We start from the raw sequence: 16,489 nt of genomic DNA on the forward strand, positions 1-16,489 counted from the left end.
CCCTCTAAAATCTGACTTACTCCAATATCCAATAAAAAATCAACACAATGATTAAATACAGTAACCTAAGAATTGCGTATGGCTGCATATGATACTCACCTGGTTTTAAAACATCAGAACTGTAGAATTTAAAAGTTAGAAGAAAAAAAGAAAGTTAATTTATAACACGTTTGTCTTTACTAAGTGAAGCAGGACTGTTAAGATAGGGTCCCCCTCCCCACTTCCAATACACAAAGAAAAGGTTTGGTACAGCAAAGTTGAGACTTGTGTAACTTACTTTTCTGTTGCTATGATATGACATCATGACCAAAGAAACTTATAGAAGGAAGCATTGAAGGGCTGGAGAGATGGCTCAGAGGTTAAGAGCACTGACTGCCCTTGCAGAGGACCCAGGTTTGAATCCTAGCACCCACGTGTTGGCTAACAACCATCTATAACTCCAGTTCCAGGGGATCTGACACTCTCTTCTGACCTTCACAGGCATTGCATGCATGGGTGCACTTACATAATGCAGGCTACTTCTAGGTTACTTACACACATAAAATAAAAATAATAAAAATTTTAAAAAAGAAGTGTTTGATCTTACAGTTCCAGGGGACAGTCCATAATGGTGGAGGCATGGTGGTAAGAGAGTAAGCCAAGTGACCACATTTTCAAGCAGGCACGGGAAGCAGAGAGACTGGAAATTCAGCAAAACTCTGAAAGCCTGCCCCCAGTGACATGCTTCCTCCAGCTAGGCCCCAACTACTGAAATCTCTCAAAACAGCACCACCCACTGGGGACAAAATGTTCAAATACTTGGAGCCTATGGGAGACATCCTCGCTCAAACCACCACAACACTCACTGGCAGTGAGTAACAGTATTCTGTTACTGTTCTTAATTGTTTAATATCATTTTTCATGTCACAGACTAGTTTATTAACTGCCTTATAGATAGATTTAATTTAGACTATTTCAATGTATACTTTGCAGTGGTATGTTGCTAAGAATAAAGGCTGTCTGACTCTTAGCATTAAAGCCAAGAGTAGTTATGAAACATCCTGAGAACTTATCCCTTCTGATTTTTCTCAAAACTGTCCTCTCAAACCAAAAGACTTGCTCTTTCTTTATTGAAGCTGTAAATCCAGCATCACATGAAAACAAAGAGAATCTTGTCTAATCAAAGGATTTCACTCCTTCTGACCTCTACTGACCTAGAACAGGGCACACAACCACAAACAGATGTTATCAATGTAATCCCACTTGTTGCTTACAACATAAATGGGATAATTCCTTGCTATCAAGATATTTGCTTTCAGCTCTTGATATTTTCACCACACACACACACACACACACACACACACACACACACACACACAGATACTATTCTGGGTCACAGACAAGAAAGAATCAAGATGATAAAAGCTCTGTTTATCTTACAAAAGGAGCCCAAGGCCTAGCAAGATTGTTTGTAAAGAAACTGAGATAGTATCTCCCAGAAAGTCATTCCCACAGGCTTAATGAAAAGTAATCCATAAACAACTTAAAAGAAAACTGACTGTTGAAACAAAATATTTGTGCTATTGCCATAAGATTTTGGCTTCCTAATGCAGAAACAAATTTCTCCAATTCTGCTTAAATTTTTTAATAATTGGAAGATCAAATGATTATTTTTACAGTTTGTGATTTTTTTAAATGATTTATTTTATTTTTAAAATGTTTTGGGATTTTTTTTTTGTTTTTATTTAATGTGTATGAGTGTTTTCCCTGAATGTCTGTAAGTATACCATGTGCATGTAATACCCATGGAATCCAGGTGAAGGTATCAGATCACCTGCAATTGGAGTTACGAATGGTTGTTAGCTACGATGTGGGCACTGTGAACCAAACCCAGGTCCTCTGTAAAAGCAGCCAGTGCTTTTAACCACTGAGCAATCTCTCCAGCCTTCAAATGATTATTTCTTGTATTTATATTATCTCTTAGTTTTATTTTATTTATTATTTTTATTTTATGTGTATGAGTGTACTGCTTGCACGTATGTGAGTGCACCCATGTCGTGAAATGCTTGTGGTGGTCAGAAGAGGGTGTCAGATTCCCCTGGAACTGAAGTTACAGGTGGAACTACATGGTTGTTAGCTGCCATGTGGGTGCTGGGAATTGAACCTGGGACTTCTACAAGAGCAGCCAGTGCTTTTAACTACTGAGCTAACTCTCTCTTAGTTTTTTTATGAGTAAGATAAATAAAAAGTGAATAGAGTTTCAAATAATTCATTGACTATTACTTTTTAAAATCTATAATTTTTACTTGTTATTCATAAAAAATACACTTACATTCCCCACTAAATTAACAAGACAGCTACAAATTTTAAACATTGTTTGTATTTTAATAATAAAGAATATAATATGGACATAAAATGTAAATGCATAGAAATGAAACAGGTTATTATTAAGTATACTGGTAACATGGAATAGCATTTAGTCAATAAACAACAGACTCAATCTAAAATACTTGTTAGCTTGATAGCTCCAAGTGGAATTACTTAAGCTATAAGGGAATACACACAATAATAGATCCATTCTTGTCGTTCATTCAGAGGCATTACATGTTGACAGACCTGCATATAAAAATAGAAAGTTTTATTTTTCTTTGGCAGATTATCATTGCTTTCTAATATTCAGTAGAACATGTCTAGTTTTCACACACACACACACACACACACACACACACACACACACACACACACACCACACCACACAATCCCTGTGAAGTCAGGTACAATGGTGTGTGACTATAGTCCCAGGTACTTAGGAGACTTAGGCTGGAGGAACATTTGAAATCACAAGTTCCAGGATAGACTAGGCGACATATTGAGACCCTGTTAGAAAAAAAACTAAATAGAAAAAAAAGAAGAAAAAGATGGGTGCTATGGCACACTCCTTATTGGTATAATCCCACCACTTGGTAAGGTATCCAAAGTTTGAGACCAATCTTGGTTACATGAGACCCTGTCTCAAAAAGAAAGAGAGAGAGAGAGAGAGAGAGAGAGAGAGAGAGAGAGAGAGAGAGAGAGAGAGAGAGAGAGAGAGAGAGAGAGAGAGAGAGAGAGAGAGAGAGAGAGAGAGACAGAGAGAGAGAGAGAGAGAAAGGAAGGAAGGAAGGAAGGAAGGAAGGAAGGAAGGAAGGAAAAATGTTGTGTGCAGATAAAACTTAGTGTTTTTCCCTACGAGGACTAACAATGTATAATTCTAAGGACTAAATGTAGAATCCTGTCTCAGTCCTACTGTATTACAGTAGTGGTTAGTGTATATAAATGTGAGTAAAGAAGGGTGGTAGGTAGGAATGGAATAAATACCCTTTCCCTACCAAGTCTAAAGCTTTCTAAAGTCTTATGTGTGTGTGTGTGTGTGTGTATACATGTGAATGCATGTGTTCATGTGGGTACATGTGGGTATGGAGGGTATGGGCATATGTGTACATGAGTGGAGGTCAGAGGTCCACCTTGGAAGCCATTTCTACTCCATCCATCTTATTTTTTTGACACTGAATCTTTCACTGGGACCTGGGTCTCACTGATTAGGCTAGACTGGCTGGCCAGTGAGCCCCAAGATCTGCCTGTCTCCATCTCCCCAAAGCTGGGATTACAAGAGTGCTTACCATGCCTAGCTTTTTACAAGGGTTCTGGTATTGAACTCTGGTCCTCATGCTTGTACAGTAAACACTTTACTGATCTATCTCCCATTTCATTTCCTAAAATCTTAACTGGAGACACACACACACACACACACACACACACACACACACACACACACCTATCTTTATCCTTTATCTTTAAGTTAGTCAGGAATGTTTAGTCATTTTATGGACAGCATAGAAGAAAAAAGAGTAAGAGCACACTGGTAGGCCCTTGCCTTTGTTCCTTCACCAGATCCTGGATGCCTTTGAATTTGTGGCCTATTCAGAAACTCAAGAGTTCTGCTAACACTAAATTTTAACGGTTTCTGGCTCTTGACTTAGTTGCTTATCTAAAAATTAGAGGTGTTTCTTCTCTCAGGTAATTTTTTTTAACTTAAAAAAAAACTTTATTTAGAATTTCCTACATAAAAGGTAATCTTAGGCAATCTTAAATACTGGAGATGAAGAAGATATTTTGGGTTATAAAGTACTTATTTTTAGTAGTAGTATTTTGCATTTCTCTATAAGATGTACAAAAGTGCTTTCATATACATCATTTTATTTTTAACTTTATATTATTCTTGTGAAGTATCTACCTAAACTAGCGATATTATCTTAATTTTATCTTTAATGAAACTGGAGCAAGGTCAGCAAGATGGCCCAGCAGGTAGAGATACTTGCCACCAAACCTGATGGCTTGAGTTGGAGCCCCAGAACCCACAAGATGGAAGACAACAGACTCCTACAAGTTTTCCTCTGACCCATCCACATGCATGGTGTGGCATTTGGGTAGACACACACACACACACACACACACACACACACACACTCACTCACTCACTCATTAATGTAACAAACAAACAAACAAACAAAAAGAAACTGGAACAGAGAAGATAAATGAATTACTAATAGTCACTCAACCAAACAGTGGTAGAATTGGATTAAAATAAAGTCTCAGCCAGGTGTGGTAGTGCATATCTGCATCCTAGCACTTGGGAGGTGGATACATGAAGACCAGGAGCTCAAGGTCATCCTTGGCTAACTAGTGAGTTTGAGGCCAAACTGGGCTACATGAGACCCTGTCTCAGGAAAATCAAAAGAGTTAACAAAATCCCCAGTGTCCTATGGATAGAATGGGTACATAATGATATGAATGTCACACTCAGTTTTCAACTTCATTTCATATCACATACTTAATCACAGCATTAACAGTAAATAATTTCTTTGCAAAGAAAGAAGACAAGGGTTTTAATTAAAAAAATTACCATTGTAGATTTTGGAGCCACTTCTACTGCAAATATGTTGAGTCCTCTGTTGTTCACACAGTTTTTACTTAGCTCATTGTTGATGTGAATAATCACTTTGTTATCTGACTGTAAAAAATATTATGTCTCTAGTTTGTAAAATAAATACAAATATAAACCTCAGAATAAGACCTACAATTCTGTTATCATATAATCCAATCTGCTAAAAATTCATACCAACTGACTGCTGCTTTCTACCATATGAGTTTTCACCATTCGTTCTTGTCTAACTTATTACCAATGATATAAAAATTTTCCAAAACGTGGCTTGGATTTGCCCTTACTTTACTTTACTTTACTTTTATTCCTAGGCCACTGTGGACTCTACAGACAAGTCACCTCACCCTTGGCATATTATAGAAATAATCTACATTTCTTTTCATTTAGCTCCATTTTTCCATCTTTCATTCACTCCGATACTACTTTCCAACTAATACGCCTGAAACAGCCTTTTAATTGGGCTCCTCCCTCATTCACTGACTCAATAACCATAGATTTATTTAATATTAACTGCATGTCAAGAGACAGTGAAATATAACACACAATTCCTGAAGCCAATGAGCTAGTGCACAGTCTAAGGGTGACAGGTAAATAAAATGACAGTTATAAAACACTTTGCCAAGTAGTATTCATACAGTTCTATGGAAACACAGAAGATGAACATTAGTTCACACTGGCATTTCAAGGAAGACTTCATGGAAGGAGTGACTACTGAGATAATAAACAATGGCCTGTAGGCTGGATAGGAAGCAAGAGAAGGCAGAATGAAACTAATAAGCAGGAGAAATCCAGGAATCAAAATCTCCCCATGCTGAGAAACCTGGAACCACTCCCTAATGACTGTAACAAGGGCAACATACTGCTGGAGCATTTAGATATTTCTCAATTCTTCTGCTACTTTGATATGCGATTTTTGCACGTTATTTAATCTCGACATGCTTCAGTTTCCTGTGTGTAAAACAGAGATAGTCTCATAGGACCTGATAGGAAGTATATGTGTCAAAATATGTAAATGCCATGTACCTGGTAAACTTTAAAATGCTAGTACTATTAACACATTTTGGTTAAGAAAGCTCATTTAACTTCCTTGAGGTAAAAAGAGAGAGTTGTAAAATAATAAGAGTTAAGAGGGACTGGACTAAGGTAGTAATTCTGTTCTAACCTATTAATCTTAATAAAACCCAGGGGGTCTGAAAAGAAACTGCTGAATCTTAGGGATCACCTTGCAAGGCTTTATGGCAAGTTACTAGCTAGAGAGTCTAGCTTATTTCATCACGTCCAAACTCATTATCCTGTTTTCAAAATGCACCTATCAATGTTTCTTACCTTCCTAGTAATACTTCATATTGACTCTTCCCCATGCTTCTTCTACTGTTTGCCTTGTTTCTAAAGGTTGTCTCTCAGTGTATCTAAACCTTAGACCGAGCTACAGTCCCACTATACAGTCTTCTTTCCCCTCCTGATAAATCATTCCAAACTTCAATGGTTCAAACTAACCACTACAAGAGATACAAGTAGAATGAAGCTATTGCATATGCAAATAGTACTTTATGATTTAACATTTATTTATTCTGACTTCTTTCAAAGTATTAACTTTGTCTTTCCAAATAGCTCATAAGCTTGAAGAGACCATGTTTTGTATGTAGTTCCTCATGGTTCTAGTTGCATATTGAACTAAACAAAATGCTTTATTCCCAGATTATGCTGACTCCTCAATTATCTCTAAATATTTAATTTTCATATTTTAAAATAAAAGCAATGATCTGAAATCTATAAATCATACAAGAATTATCACACCAAGTTTGATTTTAAAATAGTAAAATGAATAACTGTCCATTATAAACATTGTAAATAGAATATATTTAGCTACTGTGTAAAGAAGAATAACATAATCAGTAAAGTTTTCATAGCAAAGTAAGGAAAACTACCTCATAATTGATACCTTATTTTCAATAATTGATGTGATCCAGGTGTCATAATTACAAGTGTGTACTATAATGTTTTCATAGCCATCCATTACTTTAGCTTCACCTCTATCAAGGACAGAATTACAAACTGCTGTCTCAAGTTGCCCACTACATGCTTCCATATTGACAGCTTTAATTCTTGGCTTGCATTTTTCTGCATAGATATCGATGACAAATGGGCATGCCTGATAGGAAAGCAAAGAAAATCTTAGCTTAGCTTTCTGGTAGAATTTTAAATATTTATTAATATTTATTATTAAATGTTTGCCATATGATTAAGATGCAGTTGGGCCAGCAAGATGGCTTAGTGGATAAAGGCACTTACCACCATGCCTAACAACCTGAGTTTGATTTCCAGAACCCACAAGGTAGAAGGTGAGAATAAACTCCTACAAGTTGTCCTCTGACTTCTACATGCAGGCTATGGCATGTATTCACACACATTCATGTGTGCACATGCACACACACACACACACACACACATTAAACTGTTTAAAAAAAGAAAATGTATTAAACCTTCTATTTTATCCTTCTGATACCATTTTAGGAGAAAATATTAATACTGTGAGTCAAATAATAAAAACCATGAGATAATGATAATGACTATTTGGTAGCATATTAACTGATACTATTTGCAGAAATTGAAAGAAAATTATAGCCTATAATTATAGCAAATCAGTATGCTAGATTCACTTAAATCATAACACTAACCCTCTGTTTTGTTCAGTCACTACTAATATCATGTTCTTTCTTTTCTAATTTTAAGGCTACTAAAATAGTCCATTGAAGAGTTATAAAAAATAATTGTCTTCACAACTTAAACAACATGTGGATATAGTGCACTAAAGGAATTTACTGTAAAACAATTCATGATTTAAGTTTAGTCTAAAAACACCTATCTGATATTTTCAATATTTTCTGCAATTTGAACTGCACTTCTCGTGTCAACTTTTGGCCTTTCTCATAGTCCACCATGTGCTTTAGTCAGTAGCCCTCTGCTTCTCTATCCACCCCAGACTCCTGCTTTGTCATAGTTCAGCCACACTGATCTTTCAGACCTTAGAGCAAATGAAACTCTTTGCTTTTGTGCATGGTGTTCTCTCTAATTTTTTCTCCTATCTCTTCACCTGGGTACCCCTTTCAGGTTAAAAGCTCATGTTCCCAAATCTGTGGCGAGATCCATCCGGTCTCCCAGTCTTCCTCACTCCTTTACTGTTCTCTACTTTAGCTTCTGCCTTCTTTCAAAAACATTTTTGAAATGATCGTACTTATTTTCCAATTAATTAGTCATTCTCCTTCACTGTATATAAATTCTGTGAGGCAGGGATTTTGACCACTGTATTATCAGTGCCTCTCTCTTACCAACTTATCACATGGTAGTTATTTAATATGTATTTGCTGAATAATTGATTAAATTTGCACACATCAATGGCCATCTTTCAGGAGAATAAAAGTTGAAGTTGATTTGGTGGAACAGCAACACAATGGTTTGTTTATAAGCATCTTTTTTCAGTACTGGGGATTGAACATAGGGCCTTGTATATGCTAGGTAAATATTCTGCCATTCAACTACACTACAAGCCTCTAAATTATTTCAGTAATTTCAAACATTGGCATTAACAAAGCTACCCTTTCCAGAATTGGTAGAGGCAGGGGGGTTAGCTAAGTATGAAAAAAGCCTTGAGTTTAATTTCCAATCCCAAAAGGATAGGTGTGTGTGTGTGTGTGTGTGTGTGTGTGTGTGTGTGTGTGTGTGTTTAAAATCATTGGACCAGACAGCAAAAGATTTAGGTTTTTAGATATTTTTCTTTTATTTTTACTCTTTGAAAATTTCATAGATACATGTAATGCATCTTTCTTTCTTTTTTCTTTCTTTCTTTTCTTTCTTTCTTTTTTGGTCTTTTTGAGACAGGGTCTACCTGTAGCCCCACCTGGCCTGGAACTCACTATGTAGACCAGGCTATCCTGAAACTCACAGAGGTCCACCTGCCTCTGCCCCCCAAATGCTGGAATTAAAGGCATGCACCACCACGCCTGGCATGCAATGCATCTTAATAATATCTGCCCCTACCTCCCCCCTCCAGTTTCTCCTTGTCCTCCTTCCCATTATGTCTCCCTTAAAAACAAAAATCTGGGGGCTGGAGAGATGGCTTAGTGGTTAAGAGCACCGACTGCTCTTGCAGAGGGCCCAGGTTCGATTCCTAGAATCCATATGGCAGCTATGAACCATTATTAACTCCAGTTCCAGGGGAATCCGAAGCCCTCTTCTGACCTCCACAGCATTGCATGACACGGGTGCACACACATACATGCAGCAATACACTCATACACATAAAATAAAAATAATAAAATATTTAAAAAAGGAAAAGGGGGCCGTGTGTGTGTGTGTGTGTGTGTGTGTGTGTGTGTGTGTGTGAGCCCTGGTCTAGGGATCAGGAAAGGAAAAATTCTCTGATAAGGGTTTAACTTTTACTTCCCCATTTCATGCTGATATACTGCTTCAATAAAACAATGAGCAGGCCCATGATCTGTAGCACAGTTCTAAGAGAATTCTGAAGGAACAGCTTCTCAATTTATATGGGCATGAGATTACTTCAGCTATATATGATTTTAGAAATTACCTAAAAAATAGCTATACTTCCTTATTAGGAAATTCTTGTGAGCAAAAGACTACACACACACAAAACACACAAATAAATTGGAACAGAGCTTTTACATTTACATAAAACTCATCCTAGATTATAATAAATGTTTATTAATTTCTTTTTTTACAAACATGAAAATGTTAGGTTGTGCTGTAGTTTTATTAACTCATTGAATAGTCTTTTTGCCTCAGACAAATTATAAGCATCAATTAAATGATTAGAATACAACATCTTCAGACATTAAACAAATCTTTTAAATAAAATGCTACCACATACACAAATCTCTTATCACTAGTGGAAAATAGATGCACCTTATTTTTTTTAGTTCTGGGAATAGTCATCAAGGCCTTGCACATGCTAATACATGTTCTACCACTGAGCTATGCCTCTCCAGATCCAGCAGACAGTCTTTAAAGATTTTGTTTCATAGAATTATCTACTTGTACTCAAACAAGTTTCAGATCTTAAAGCATTCTTTTGCATATTTATGTGTGGTGGACATGCATATGAATATGTACATTTATATGTGTATGGGCACATGTGGAAGCCTGAGGCTGATGTTGAGAGTCTTCCTTGATAGTTCCCCACCCTTTACTTTGAGGCAGGGTCTCTCAATTGAATACAGAGCTTGCTAATACAACTAGTCTAGACAGGGAGCTTTTTCCAGGGAATCCCAGCCTTTGTCTTCTGAATTATAGGTGGGCCATCATGTCCACCCAGAATTTATGCGGGTTCTGGGGATCCAAACTCTTGCCTTCATGCTTGTATATCCACTGAGCTATTTCCCTAGCCCTGGAGTATTTTATAAAAATCTGTATGACTGTGGGCATGTGCCTGCTACAGTATGTATCTGCCATAGTGTGCTTGTGGAGGTCAGAGGACAACCTCAAGTGTCAGTCCTCATCTTCTACCATGTTTGAGGCAGGGCCTCTTGTTGTTTGCCACTGCATACGCCAAGCAAGCTGGCCCAAAAGCTTCTGGGGATTCTTCTACCTCTACTTCCCATCTTGCCATAGGAGCATTGGGATTACAGATGGATGTACTACTATGACTTTATATGGACTCTAGGGGTCCCAATTTAGAAGGCACAAATTGTTCATTCCTGGATTCTTCCTTTTAGTATCTCCAGACTACAACTGACCTCAGAAAACTGAAATCTTGGATAAGGGGAACCTACTATAAACTCAAGATTTATGAAGACAGTGATCCTATTCTTAGGAGTTACACCATTCCAAATGCTTGTCAAAAAATTGCTCCTTGGGGCTGGAGAGGTGGCTCAGTGCCTAAGAGTACTGGCTGAGAATACAGTAAAAAATGCCAAAATTTTATTTTGCTCTGAATGCCTTTAAACAAAAACAATTTCAATGCCTATTGTAATGCCTTAAACCTTTAACAAATAATAAATTTAAATTGGTTAAAAAAACCCCACAAGACTATTAATATCTTTGAGCTGTATTTATTACTGTGAGATATTCAAGATACTATATAGATGTTTTTTGTGTTTTAGAGACAGCCTCTTGGATTTTCATTATAAGTTCTTACTAAAATATTTTTGGTGAAATTTTATAAAAAATAATAATGAACTACCAAGTTAGAGTATTTTTTAATATTTTATTTATTATTTTTAGTGTATGAATGTGTTGCCTACATGCATGTGAGTGCACCTGTGTTGTGCAATGCCGCGGAGGTCAGAAGAGAGCTTCAATTCCCCTGGAACTGGAGTTAAGGACAGTTCACAACTGCCATGTGGGTGCTGGGAATTGAACCCGGGTCCTCTGCAAGAGTAGTCAGTGCTCTTAACTGCTGAGCTATCTCTCCAGCCCCAAACTACCAAGTTAATTAGAAATTAAGCTAGTCATGATGGTGTACTCGGGAGGCAGAGGCAGGTGGATCTCTGTGAGTTCCAGGCCAGCTGAGGCTACAGGGAGACCCTGTCTCAAAAAACAAACAAACAAACAAAACAAAACAAAAACAAAAAAAAAACTCCCAGATATTAAAAGGTTATAGGTATGAGATATATTTTTGGCAAAAGAAGGTTAAAAAAAAAAGAAAGAAAAACAATTTTGGATGAGAAAAGACTTTGTATAGTACGATAAAGATTGTTCCAAAATGGAAATGGATTAAAATAATGTCAAAATATTAAACTATGTTGTAAAAGACTGAGAAAATTAAACCTAGAGAAAGCAGAGATGGCCATGTAGTGGCACATGCTTTTAATCCCAGCCCTAGGGAGGCAGAGGCAGGCAGATCTCTGCAAGATTGAAGTCAGCCTGGTACACATAGTGACTTCTAAGTGGACTGGGACCAGGGATACCCTGTCAAAAAAAAAAAACAAAAAAAAACAAAAAACAAAATAAGAAAGCAGATTTGGTTATAACTAAGTTGATTGTAATATAAAGGTTATTAAAATGTTTAGGTCAAAATTCAGTTCCCTGAGGTAAAAATGCTTAAACAGATTTTCTTACATATTAATCTATTCTTGGTAACGAGAACCAGGAGCCAGACTCCAACAAACACCCCTTCAAAGCCAGCCTTCTCCAAAGGACTGCAGCTGTCAGGAGCAGGAGCTAAGCTCAGGTGGTTTGGTGCCCTACGTGTTGCCTTTGCAAGATGCCTGCCCTGCTGCAGCCTGGGTTGGAGATGGTTGACTGAGTGGATGTATGGATCCATGGATGGATGTGTTATATCCAACCAGCATGAGTGTGGCTTTAGTGTTGGAGTGTCACCTGATGACCTCAGTCACATCTGTGAATTTGGCTCCTGTTTGTGATCTGGTTCTGGAAGCAGAGCCATTGCTCCAAACCCAAGTCACCGAACCTCTGGCACACTTGCTGGTTTTTTTTTTTTTTTTTTTTTTTTTTTTTTTTAAAAAAAAAAAAAAAAAAAAAAGAGGACGATAAATCTTTCACTGTGATATATCAAAATAATCATTGTCAAATAAAGCAGTCTCAACAGCGCTGCTCCAAATGACCCGATGTGAAACCGTCTGGGCTGTGGGCTGGAATATTAAATGACACTGTGTTTCCACAAAAAAAAACATGGCTTAGAAAACAAGGATTTTTAAATTACTAAATTCAGAATTAGTTACAGTCTTCCTCAAAGGATAAAGAAAACCATATGATTTCATCAACTGAAAGAAGGCTAGTACATTAAGCACTCCATTTCTGACTGGAAGAAAAAGGCTGTATCCAGATACTTTTAACCTATTCTGTACTATGGAATTCAAGGAGATGAACTTTTGGATTCACATGTGCCCGCTTCATCTGAGAGCTCATCCATGTGGACTTCAGAAATGCTGGATGGTACTAATCTTCAGTTACATTGACAATCGAGTATCCCACCACAAGTAACTGAACATTTCAATCATTGTTTCTTAACAACAACCTTTTAAAAATTAGTTTTTTAAATGGTTTCTGATATTTAATATTTCAGTTAGTATATTCCTAAATGATAAAATATCATTTCTCTTAGACATTGTTATTGTTTCTTGCTATTGTTATTGCTATTTGTCTTTTGTTTTTTGAGACAAGATCTTGCTATATATAGCCCAGGATATGCTCAAATTTGCTATGCAGCCCAGGTTGGCCTAGAACTCAAAGTCTTCTTGCTTCAAGAAGACCCAGCCTTCTCCCAGGTGCTAAGATTTCAGACATGCACCACTATGCCACACTGTCTCAGAATTTTTAAAAACTGTAGTTCCAAGTTTTAAGATAATTTCCCATGGTCACTTTCCTAACAGCTGATTTAATATTATTCATAGATAAAATAATAATCAATGCATAAAATTAAATCTGGTTTCTACAGATAAAACTTCCTTAAAGAGGATCAGTATCAGTTCAGTGAATCTTTAACTAAATACAAGTCAAAAGGGGGAAACAGTTTTAAAAAAAAGTTCTCATAAACTTCTGAGTATTCTGTTGTTATCAGATGGTTAATGGTAGGCATCAGAACTGAAGTTGGACTTGTTTAATTAATCTGAAAATATGGCCCGGGGATGTAAGTCAGTGACAGAACACTTGCCTAACATGCATGAGGTCCTGGGTTCAACTCTCAGCACTCAACAAAAAGGAAAGGAAAAAAGAGCCTCATCTCAGTGAGCATAATTTTGTAGGGCAACCAACATGAGCTCCTCACTTTTCAAAGTCAAGCAATGAGGACATGTTCATGCAAATAAGTGCCAATAAATCAACACATCAAGAATTTCACTCATATGACTATGTTTCTCCAAAGACTGTTAAATCACTTATACTTTTAATATCTAAACAATCCCTGAATGATATACTACCCAAAACTCCAAAATAAATAAGAATAAACAAGCTAGTCTAGATGAAATAACCATGTTGGACCAACATCAATCTATCTCCCTTGTAAGAACAAATCAAGATTTATCTTTTCATTTCAGTTACAGAGTGGTGGTTTCACTATCTTTTGACACTTCCCATTGCATGATTTGTTTTTCCTTTTAAATTTTATCTTATTTTTTGCTCGTGTAGCCCAGGCTAGCCTCAAACTTGCTATGTAGCTGAAAATGACCTTACAATCCTCTTGTTCTTCCTCCTGAGTTCCAGAATTACAGGTAATGTGATTCTGGGAACTGAACCCAGGGCTTCATGCACGCTCAGCAAGTACCCTACCAACTACGCAACTTTAGCCCCCTTTCTGCTAAATTTCAAATGATGTGAGTATTACCTAATCAATATATAAATAAAATTTAAGTTAAATAAAAATTTATCTCATAACTCCTTCTTACCTATTGTTTCAAAGGCAAGTAACATTAATAAGCTGTTTAAATTGCTTTGTGGGGGGCTTTTTGAGACAGGGTCTTCCTGTAGCCCCAGCTGGCCTGGAACTTGCTATTGAGACCAGGCTGGCCTCAAACTCACAGAGATTTGCCTGCCTCTGCCTCCAAGTGCTGGAATTAAAGGAGTGTGCCACCATGCCCGGCGGTTTAAATTGCTTTTAACTAATTTATTTTATTACATAAAAACACATATAGCAGAATCAATATAGCTGATAAACTAGAAGTAGATTTTATAACCACAGTCAAAATGTGGAATTCACTAAATATTAAAGAAAGACATTAAAAAATTATAATTTTTACTATTACTAAAAAATGGCAAAAGAGAGAGAGAGAGAACTTCTGAGAAAGCAAGTTTATGAGGGTACTGAATGACATCAAAACTAGGCATTAAGTCAAAGTCTCAATGTACCTAACATTTAACATTTTTCAATACTAGTATTGCCCTTTACAGTTGACTGATGTATGGGGAAATGACAGTATTATTTTAAGTAAAAAAGAACCAGTAAAAATAAATGTACTGGTATTTAATAGGCGGTTTGAAACTTTATTTTCTTTAAGATTTACTTTTTAAATTATTTTTATTTATATGTATATGTTGTATAAATGCCATTGTGTGTGTGTGTGTGTGTGTGTGTGTGTGTGTGTGTGTGTGTCTGAAATACCCTTGGAGGCTAGAAGAGTGTTGGATCCCCTGTAGCTGAAGTTACGGGCAGGCAGTTGTTAGTCACCAAAACTGGGTGCTGAAAACTGGGAACTGAACTCAGGTCCTCTGGAAAAGTAGTATTCACTCTTACCCACTGACCCATCTCTTCAGTCCCTTGAATCCTATATTTTAAGCCTGACACAGAACTTAAGAAGGCCCAATTTCTATTACTCCTCTGAGTTTATCACAGTAATTCTGTACCTATTGTGTTAATAATAACTGTGGTGGTTGAAGCATAGCATACATAGAACTTTTATGGGTCACTCACTGTTTCAAGCATTTTATAAATATTAACCCAAGAAGTCCCATCTTATAAAAAAAGATAAGAATTCCAAATTCCCTACAGACATATCCTTCTTATTCTAAGAGAATCTTCTTTCTGTTAGGATGAAAAATTTCCCTATTTATAAATAAGACTTTGCTATTCAAATATACAGCTCCAATTAAAGAATATATACCTTTATCATTTTTCCTGCACATCATTTGCTTAAACTCTTTGGTCTTTGATCTATTTAACTGTAGGTGACAGTAACTACATTTCAATAGAGAACAGGAACTTGAGTAAACTGGTAGAATGATGCTGTTGTGCCCAGTATCCATCCACCTACTACTGAAATTCAAAGATCTGTGTGCCCAATTTATAAATCATATGTCAGGAGGATGTTCAAGGGGCAAATATTATGAAAAAATAAAGCTATTGGGAAACTAGGAATGCTTTACCTCTGTCAACTCCAGAGCTTTATTGTAGCCCATTGAGTGCAGAGTTACCCACAGGTCAAGAGGATCTCCTCGATCATTGGCTTCCATCAGATTCAAATCCATAAATCCTTGTTTTGTTAATTCATTCTTTTTTGTATCAAAGTTTTCTGAGAAATAGAAAAAAACCAAAGTTTCTTTCATACATTATTTAAAAATCCATACATTTAATAAAATGTCTCTAATGGTAAATGCTTATTTGTAAGCAATCCACAAGTGAAATAAGAATTCTTCAAAACATGCTCCAAAGCTTCTCTTTCTAATTTCCTACAATGCAACATAGGCATCACTCTGATAGGGGATTTTTTCCCAAGAAGTTCTACAGTTATACCTAGAGCAAATGTTAATTACCCAGAAAAACTATAATTTCCTCTAACTTTGTAATTAAGAGTTTATAGTAATATTTTTAAAAAATTGACTGTAACTAGTAATAATCAGATATATAGAGATTAGAAATGCATGTGCAAACATCTAAGTGTTAGTCGCATTTAAAAATGAGCTTTTCTATGGAAACAGTACATTTTAAAATGAAATGGAGATCTTTTTTAAAGGTTAAAACTCATTCAATTTTATATCTTACAGGGTTTATACTGAGCACAATATTGTATAACTGTATTAATTCAACTGTAAATCTGAAAATTTACAGCCAATTTTGAAACA

The 16,489-nt window shown here is 36.4% G+C and overlaps 1 protein-coding gene across 9 annotated transcripts in view; it reads right to left on the reverse strand.

The window, feature by feature from the left end:
• Nucleotides 1-2,340: 2,340 nt before the first annotated feature.
• Nucleotides 2,341-16,489, reverse strand: part of Efcab7 (EF-hand calcium binding domain 7) — a 60,994-nt gene continuing 46,845 nt past the window's right edge. For 6 of the 9 annotated variants that reach the window (XM_017797622.2, XM_008831075.3, XM_017797621.2 and 3 more), the window contains 4 exons: nt 15,794-15,939; nt 6,900-7,109; nt 4,919-5,026; nt 2,341-2,595 (listed from right to left, as the gene is read on the reverse strand). In XM_017797622.2, coding sequence (XP_017653111.1) covers nt 2,521-2,595; nt 4,919-5,026; nt 6,900-7,109; nt 15,794-15,939 — 539 coding nt within the window. In that variant the 3' untranslated portion in view covers nt 2,341-2,520. Of the gene's footprint in view, nt 2,596-4,918; nt 5,027-5,046; nt 5,906-6,899; nt 7,110-15,793; nt 15,940-16,489 lie in introns of those variants that run through there. The other 3 variants (XM_029562509.1, XM_017797620.2, XM_029562510.1) reach the window with 3 other exon arrangements.

Source organism: Nannospalax galili, unplaced genomic scaffold, assembly GCF_000622305.1.
Source record: "Nannospalax galili isolate Female #2095 unplaced genomic scaffold, S.galili_v1.0 scaffold553, whole genome shotgun sequence".
NCBI classification, from domain to species: Eukaryota; Metazoa; Chordata; class Mammalia; order Rodentia; family Spalacidae; genus Nannospalax; species Nannospalax galili.